Here is a 9,343-nt window from a genome sequence, read left to right on the forward strand (position 1 = left end):
CTACAGAAAATAAAACTTTCTTCACTCAGCTCCAAACCCAACCGACCACTTGCCAGGCGTTACTTGGTGGGTTCCATGGTACCACTATCGTTTGTTCTTCCATTCGGTCGTCAGGTCCAAAAAAATGGACCCTCCTCAGGGCAAGTCCGACTTGATTATCCCACAAACTTCGTGGAAAAGAGAACTCTTCAAAAGGCAAAAAGGCCTCGAAATTGAAGTCAGGACTTGCGTGAAAAAAAAGACACATCTCTTGGTTGGTCAGTTGGTGATTGGTGGGAACAGCTTTGAGGGTCAAAATGCAATTGTTATCTTTCTGTTTATTGTGCATCACCAAAGACTGGCGACCCCTTAAGATAGCGATCTACTCTCCAGCGGATATCTCGCTATAAACATGCGAGCCTTACTTGAAATACAAGACAACCAACCACCCACCATGGTTTTGTTTATCTTGCAAATGGGAATGAACGAGAAAAGCGCTCGACATCTAACTCCAAGGGAAAAAAGCCTTCCTTGTAAATTGCAACGGATATTGAAAAAAAAAACCTTGGGAATGGGCCGTCGTTTTTCGACTTGTCATGGAAATACATATTGAAATGAGCACCAATCATTGGCAAAGAAATTGGCCGATGACATCAAAAAAGACTGCAAGCAAGCTTCTCCGTTCATGTTTGCTCTTGACAGCTCTCTCTCTGCCTTTCGCTCAACTCCGATCTCAGTTGGTGGTTTTTTTACAAGCAATGTCAGATTCACGAGTGATGTTCCAAGTAAATCAGCATAAAGAAAGAGCCTTAAAATCTGTCAACTGCGTCTTTTGGTTCGCTAATATGTATGCTTTAGATGTTGCTATTAAAAAATGTATTTTTCTTAAGAGAACTTCATTTGTGACCTTCGATTCGATCTATCATACTTAGTCAAAGAGACAAAACTGTACGTAAAAATAATTTTAGCTGTTAATAGTGTATATGTTAACCCTAAATGAAAGGAACCACGGCCCTTCAAGGTTCAAAAATAGTGTTCGCCGTCGAGACTTTAAAACATGATCTTTGGTGGGAGCAAATCAAGTCGATTCGGTTTTCCTATGCCACAGAAAATACACTGTACGACCCTCGAAACATACTTGTTTGGATTCAAAAGCATTTGAAGTTTGAAATGCATATCCAGTTCAAATGTAAGAGCAAATTTTGAGCTGCTCTTTAGCTATTACAAGTTGAATGGTCAAGTTTTCGGCAAAATCAGCCCCAAATGCCATGAGAGTACCTTGAAGATAGTTATTTCAGATATTGCATACATTTTCGTTCTCATGAACTAGGATGAACATTTTTTCATCTTATGTAATGCTATATTTGCTAAAACGTATGAGAAAGTCGTCACATCAATCATATCAAATCAAATATAATTTTTTTTTTTGGTTCCAAAAATTTATAGCAGAAAACAAAAAAAAAACATTCTTCTTGATTTCCTGTCGTCGAAAGTCATCTTTCAAATAACTTAATTGAAAGATACCTATCCCTGTTTTCAGCACTGCAACTCAAGCGGTGAGTTATTTTCCCCGCTGCACCACGTAAATTATAAAAATAATATGCTCCCACCCGACAACAATAGCTCTTCAGTTTTGAAATGAGTCTTAAAACCAATCGAAAAACATGAAAGAGGTGAAAATTCTCTGCGAAATATTGGCATATCCCGTGAATCAAACAGGTTCTAAAGCAACCAGTAACATTCTTCACCATCCTCCTCAGCAGACCTCCCAAGACTACTGAATCCGGTTAAGAATCTGGTAAAGGAATCGAGCTCGACATATTTTACATTGCCTGTCAATACCAAAGTGAAGCAACCATATTGAATCCCTGGGATTTGTTGTTCGATCCCATGCACTACGGGAATTAAATATTCCATACAGAAAGGCTTTTTAGCCTACAAACAAGTCTTGTACAACGGAACGTATTTCATTCAAAATGAATGTGCCTTGAGTTCATTGAGCACCCATAAGACGATAGAAGCATGGATAGTGGATACCGTTCACTAAAATGTTTCCTCTTTTGATGCATTCTTCTACTTAAAATCGCCCGGTAAACATACTCACGCTTTGCAATCGATTCCCCCTCCAAAACAAAGGCCAGGCAGCCTTCTTGGCTCATTGTAATGAGCTGGACTCACCTATTTTGATTGTGTTTGGCAAGGATCCAGCCGAGTGCGAGGTCACGGTAATCAGGACAAAGAAGATCTTCCATCCATCGCCCTGGTTCCAAAGGGCACGAGAACCGCCAGAACTACCTCGAGGTCTGCACCAATAGTTTGGAACACGGGACCACATCATATTAATCTTGGCCAATGGCTTTCTAGACGATGAGCTCACAAGTGTTTGTACGCCTTCCGGAATCACATGTATTAACACTCTATTGTCGAAATCAATTCCAAGACCGGGCATTGGAATATTGGAAATCAGAAGGAAATCAGAAGGCACAACACCCACCAAACCAACCAAGAACGATACGGAGCCTCAAGGAGCGGAGATGCTTAATAAGGAACCCAGTTCTGTGGTTGTGTTTCTTGGATCTCAAGCCAGTGCTTGAACTTGTCTTCGGGTCTCTTGTTTTCCTTGTGGTTGCGTTGTCCCTATGCTGCGAGAAGTTTTCGGGTGGGCACCCATCACCTCTAATTGATTTGGACGGATATATGGGCACAATGTTGAGAAGTAATGCAAAAACTTGGTCACTCTTTGGCCCTTTGGTTGGTTGGTTGGTTGGGAAGCGGCTTAAAGTCCGACCAAGGCAATGACATTTCCACCCGAAGCCATATTAGCTTCGCTCCAAGAACCGGGGAACGTGGTGGGTGACCTACAAAAAGAAGGGTTGTAATGACATTACGATTGATAGAAAAAGTACGTACAACACAGTGTGCTGCTGGACCTACAGCTACGAGTTGTAGGTGGAAAAAGAGACTTCATGGACAGAACAAGTAACGATCGGCCTTCGGTAGAACAAAAGGACATGTCAAAGAAAGTAACCCCGAGTAATTAATGGCTTGTCTCCCAAATTGTGGATGTTAGCACTATTTGGTGCCAGTTGTGACAACCATCAAATAATAATGGCTCAGATGAATTTTTTGGGAGGTTCATTTTCCTTCAAACTTGCGTCACACAACTGCCTGGCGATTTCAAAAGATGTAATGCTCGACCGAAGGTACTTGCAAAAGAATGATGAAAAGACGTCTCAGTTCAGCTTTTGGTATCATTTTGAGTGTGTTCCTTGATATTTTCCAACATCAATACGTGCCTTTTCTGAGAAATATTTTTCTTGCAAAGTGGGCATTTTGTCGGACTTAACAAAGCTTTAGGGAAAATGTGTTCATCAATTACTGGCTGGTTCTCAATCGTTCTTCGAATATTTGATATTACCACCTTTTTAGCATCACACGTCAACTTGAGGTTATTTTCGTGGTTCAAAACTAAGGGCTAACATAAATAGTCTTCTAACTACGATGCAAGAATTAACATGAAGTATGAAAGGTTAAGTGAGAGAGATCCAGATCATTAAAATATTTATATCGTTCAGAAATCACCTTTTGGAAGCAAGTTAAGTTGACCTAGTTTGATCAGCCAAGAGGTATCTATTAACTTCAACGATTATTTTTTGACGGGCTATTTTCGAGCACAGTGGTTACTTCATGTTAAGAGACATGTTGCATTTTGTGTGAATTGAATATAAACGATTATGCTCTCAGACTTTATTTTGGCTATGGCCATAAAATTACCGTTCAAAGGAAGGCAATTTACAAGGGCATCTAAATTGGTAATGTAATTCTTCGGAACATGCTTAGTCATGCTTTTTTAACTTCTTTTGAATATCAGATATATTCAATGGAAAATATTTCATCAATATGTTGAATAATTGATGGTTGTAAATATGATCCCTTTGATGGCAGGAAAAGAATCAATAAGATGCCATTGTTCTTCTTGCAAATTTTCGACGTGATTGTTTGGGCTCCGATTTATTCACATCCCTAGCGATTTAACTCATAGAGAGCTTAGAAAAAGTTCAGCCAGTTTGAAAACCGGTCCCAAAAAGATACAAAAACTAATTGAAAAAGGATCACATTCTGCAATACTGGAGCACAAACTGTCTCGTAATCAGATTGATCTCACCAACTCAATTTGTAATTCATTGTTTATAGAATGTAGAAGTAACGGATCCACGATGATGATCCATGTCATTTTCAGAATTACGTGGAACCATTTGGGCACCACTTGGCTCGACAACGTCAATGGGATTAGCATATGAGACAGATGTTTCCCTGATGAAAAGATAAATATCGTTGTCCATCCAGCGAATAAACCATTGTCAGACGAGATTGTTGTACTAACATCTCGGTGACCGATAACCAAAACAACACACTACCAAAGTTCATTGGTCGTCCGGATCTGTGTGTGTGTGTGTGTGTTTCTCTATTTTGCTACCAACTTCAGACGACAAGGACAGTGCAAGAAACCATTCGGGAATCCATTCCCAGAAAGCAAGTTCGGCCAGCAATTATGTTGGTACCGAGCATTCATTGGTTGGGCGGACCCACCATGCCAGAAGGGCGGTGTCTCAAGTGAGATTGTGCGAAAAAAACGGAGGAAACCGTCTAACTTTGGCCCTGGAGTTGTCAGGGAGTAAATAGTCTTCATGAATTCCTTGTAGAAAAACACTACCTCAAACTTGAATGAGAGAATTTCAATGAGAAAACTTTGACTTTGGATTTCACAGACTTTGTGTTTCGTTGAACAACGACAACAGACTACTAAACGAACCTCAAGACCTGCACTTAGAATAATGCTTGCAGTCCCAGATCTCTCTCATTAGTTCATACACGGACTTCTAGAGATGTGGACTGTGAACGGAAGCAAACATTTCTCTTCTCCTAAACCGTTCACTTTGTTCAAAAAAAGTCAATTCATACGACCACAAGATCTGCCTAAGTAGATGCATCTACCCAGGTTTGAGCCCAAAACTATGCTTAGGGAACTCAGGAGATATGTCCAAAGTTACGTAGTAAACACTACATAAAATTAGCATTTTCCGCCTGCTCTTGGTCAGCCACATAAACTTTTGACCACATAACTTTGAAACGATCCACTTTACAAATAAATGATATAAGAATGACCTGCCTTTAATTGAAGAGATCTACATTCCTTATTTCAATACTTTGATTCGAAAAGTAGCTCAGAGTTGCCAGGACGGGAAGCTCGTTCACAGTCCATATTTCGAGAAGTTCGTGGTTCATACAACGATAGGGGAAAGGGCAGTGAGCACTTCCAAGACATTTTCTTGAACCCTTTGAACCATCGTCTTTACCATGAAGTGCTTAACACTGACCCTTTATTTGGTTATCTTCAAATTAGACTCCACATGCATGGGCATGGTTTGGCCGAGACTTTTGGAAAGTTTCTACGTATATCAAGGACTCTGTGGGAACGCCCCGCTAACAATTGGGTCATTTCTGGGTTGAGCAGACCATGTGGAGGACGGCTCTCTCGTCTAATGAGTATTCATATCATCATTTCCAAGAAACCTCAAGAACACAAAGCCAAGACGGAATCATTCCCTCATTCAACCACAGGAGCCAAGATCAATTTATCCACTGGATAGAGAAGGATCCCAGGGTGCAAACTCAGCTTCTCCAAACAACTAGGAGTCCAGATACAAAACAACAACCAAAACAACAACAACCACATCCACATGGCTCACAACTGTATATTTGTTTGCTAGCTTTGAAACAAAGATGAGAGGATATTGAGATCCCTTGATCGGATTCACCAACTCATGGCTGTGGGTTCTCTGTCTTCAGTGCCCAAGAAAACCCTATCAAGGCTAAAGAGATAGTTTTGGGAATTTCGTGCTATGAACGCACCCAGAAAAAGTTTGATGAACACCGTCTTCCAAAGAAGAGAGGCACGGTCCACAAGTCCACCAACCATTCTCTCCACATTTTTGTATACCCAATTGGAGAGCGAGAGCGTGGTTGCCTGGCTTCCACGAAGTTAACGGGTGTTAACGAGATACTGGATTGGAAAAGGAGCTCTAGGAAGGGACATCACAGAGATGAGGGGAAGAAAGAAAAATGGACAAGAGCCCTTACCCAATCAAACGTATAGAGCCCGGACGCTTATGTCAAATCGTACAGAAGAGCACAATGCATGTGTGAGTTGATTTGACCATGACCGGCCGTTGGTACAATGAAGTTTACTTTCTCAATCAATGGCCCGTTAATCTTGACTTATCCATGGCCATGGGAGAAAATGGCTATTTTGGTGTTGAGCAGAATTTTGAGAGACAAGTTGCTTTATTTCTCATGCTATTCAGATCGATCAAACTTCTGCAAGTTCTGCTCGACGTGAAAATGACCATTTTATCCGAGGCTTTGAGGCTTATGTATGAATAGACTCCGATCAAATACGTTGTTTTCACGTCGAGCAGAACTTGCAGAAGTTTGACAGAAGAGCAGACTTGAGACATTGGGAAGAAAACTCTCTCGAATTTCCACCCAACATACGAACATTTTTTTTGTCGGAGTCTACTTATCAACTTGTCGTCAATGTGGCTTTTCATGTTAGTCGAGATCCAATGTGACTTGCAATTGAAAGAGACAGAGAAACATCAATATTAAGATAGATAAAGTGCAATACTTTGTGTAAACGTCAATTTTGCCCTGTGATCAGGAGATTATGTATTGAAGAATTTGGTTTGCGAGTCTACAACCGTCGCTATGGGTTACACTATGTGGAATTAAATAGTATTAGAGGGATCTCACTGGTTTTGCCTAAACAATGAGTTTTACTATATTTTCATCTGAAGGATATAAACCAGGCAGATTTTTAGGGCAAATTTTTATCATTTAAAAAAAATCTTCAGCAACTAAATGTCTTCCATACAAATGTGGGTCATCTCAGCTGTTTGTGTGATTTTTAACATAAACCACGTTAATGCATATCAGCAAATATAGCTTCTCTATAGAAAAAGTAATGGAATAGTAAATAGTAAATCGAAAAAGAGCTCTTTTTCTTCTCCCTCACCGTAAAATTCAGAGACTTATTTAATGATTAAATGTATCCCATGGAACGTACTTGATTTGCATCATGTCAAGGCAACTGCTCCCACGCTGTCAAGTAAACAATTTGGCGATTACATTTTTTACAAAGTTTTAGACTTACTTTCAATCAATAACAATAATTTTATGACAAAATTCAACACAAGTGGCAACACAACATTTACGCGAATTGTTTTCCAAAAAATATCCGCTCAAAGTCGTCTAAATGTCCCATCAGGACCCTTTTGAGGATCATCAGAGAAAGTTTTCCTCCTCAAATCTCAAATGCTTTCAACCTCCTCCATTCATCAAGATTGACTAGACAGGTAAAATGTTGGTAGTACATTGAGCATCGCTTATCATTATTGCATCTTCTCCGACTTTCCACAACAGAGATTATGCTACTGTCAAAGAAATATTGGAATCCCTCCCCGAGGGTTTGGTATTCAGATTGATATGCCTCCGCTTCTAAGCAGGATGAACGAGCGAAGACGAATGGCTCAACAAGGCTAAACTGTGCCACTTCCACACCACCACATACTGACTGCACCCACCATCAGGAGAAGTACGTACACATTCACACATTCACTTCCCCAACCAACAACAACAATAGCAGTCATCCAAGAAGCCCTGTGGAACTATGTGGAACAACAGCCATGCTGTGACTGACTCCGGACCCGTGGAACATGGATTATGTTCCCAGCTGATTTTATGGGCCTAACAGTGCATATGTACTACGTGGAAAAAGGCGACTCAGCCTCAAACCCTATGGACAACTCTCCTTGTTATGGACCAGGCCCATGCATGGGTCTTGTTATGCATCGTAGATCATGAAAGACGATATGATATATATATATCCGTCCACGGTGTAGTGCCCAGAAAGAAAGACTTTTGATGCTTCCACACATTCATGGAGAGAAAAAGTACAGCAGGATGGTGGTTATTTCCATGAGCTACCAATTTGATGCTTGGATAGACTCGCTCGATGGGTCACACTTTGGGTTTGCTGCCTTCTGAGGCTTTTATCTTTGACCCCTGGGGAGGGTTTCAGAAGGGAAAGTGAAGATTTGAAAGGTTGGGATCGTTTTCTTGATTTTGCTTAGCAGGAGACTTTCAAATATAGCTTGGGTATTGAAATTGACTTCTTTTTGATATAATATCGTCGCTTGTTCAATACATCTGGGAAAATTGCCGTTGTAATGTCAAGGTTTTTAGGGGTTCGACCAAAGGCGTAATCATTGGACAAAAACCGGTAAGGAGAAAATTGGCAACTTTTACGCCGAATAATGAAATGATGTCTCCCTTAATTTAGTCTAGAGAATTTTACCTGAGAATGGATCAGCCAATTTTGAGCTCAATCAAATGTCTGTGAGTCAAGCGTTATTTGCATTTAAAGCTGACCCCGATAAAGGCACTTCATGAATGGGGTAGGAACTCGTTCAGTATTCATTGTTGCGTCCTATATAGCCTCACTTTGAAGAGGTCATAACTTTTGACTCGGAGGTAAGCGAGAAATGATTTGATTAATCGGGATACAGTGGAAGTTGACTTCGGTTGGGATGTGTTAACTGGAATGATTGCGAACCAAAAAGATAAATCATGGAATTGACACCTATTTCTCTTCCTCCGAGATGTGATAGGTCCTTGGAAGTTTTATTACTTATCTAAATGAGGATTTTCAATTAGGTACATTCGTTTCGTTCTGCATTCTCTCCAGTTGCCAGAGACCCTCTTAATGAGCTCCTCCAGGGAGTACAACACTAGATTTTGGATCGATTCAGATCAGATTCCTGTGTTCCATGAACTGTGTTCCATGCTGTGGATCGCTATTAGATGAACCAAGGTATCCCATCCGTCTGTTCCACTTCTGATCAGAGTGAAAGGGCGCAAACAAATGCATGTATGGCTTCCTTAGCCATTGACAATAGTCAGACTCTACTATTCGAATCGAACGAGAGATAAAGAGAGATGGATGGAGTGGAACAGAGAAAGGCTACCCTATCCACGAACCTTGAATTACCCCGTGGTCTCTTAAAGTTTTCTTGATGTGTTCTTCCAACTCTGTATTCTATGCACATCAGTTTTTGGCCGTCTCACCTTCAAGCTCCCCAGGCACATGATGTCCAAGACTTTGGCCTTGTTAGCCATCCTTTAACAGGGGTCCAAACTATGATGAGTGTCTCCAATTCTATAGCCAGGAATTCCACGGTGTTTATGGTTGATATTTTTCTTCGAAAGCATTTTGGACCGCATTATGAAGTCTCAATTCCATGGA

The 9,343-nt window shown here is 40.6% G+C and overlaps 1 protein-coding gene across 1 annotated transcript in view; it reads right to left on the bottom strand.

Annotated features, from left to right (window-relative positions):
- LOC131881063 (glutamate receptor ionotropic, kainate 2-like) overlaps positions 1–9,343 on the bottom strand; it is a 32,307-nt gene that overhangs the window by 21,066 nt on the left and 1,898 nt on the right. Inside the window, exon 2 of the mRNA XM_059227822.1 lies at positions 2,158–2,837. Coding sequence (XP_059083805.1) covers positions 2,158–2,428 — 271 coding nt within the window. The 5' untranslated portion in view covers positions 2,429–2,837. The remainder of the gene's footprint in view (positions 1–2,157; positions 2,838–9,343) is intronic.

This window comes from Tigriopus californicus, chromosome 5 (genome assembly GCF_007210705.1).
Source record: "Tigriopus californicus strain San Diego chromosome 5, Tcal_SD_v2.1, whole genome shotgun sequence".
Classification (NCBI taxonomy): domain Eukaryota; kingdom Metazoa; phylum Arthropoda; class Copepoda; order Harpacticoida; family Harpacticidae; genus Tigriopus; species Tigriopus californicus.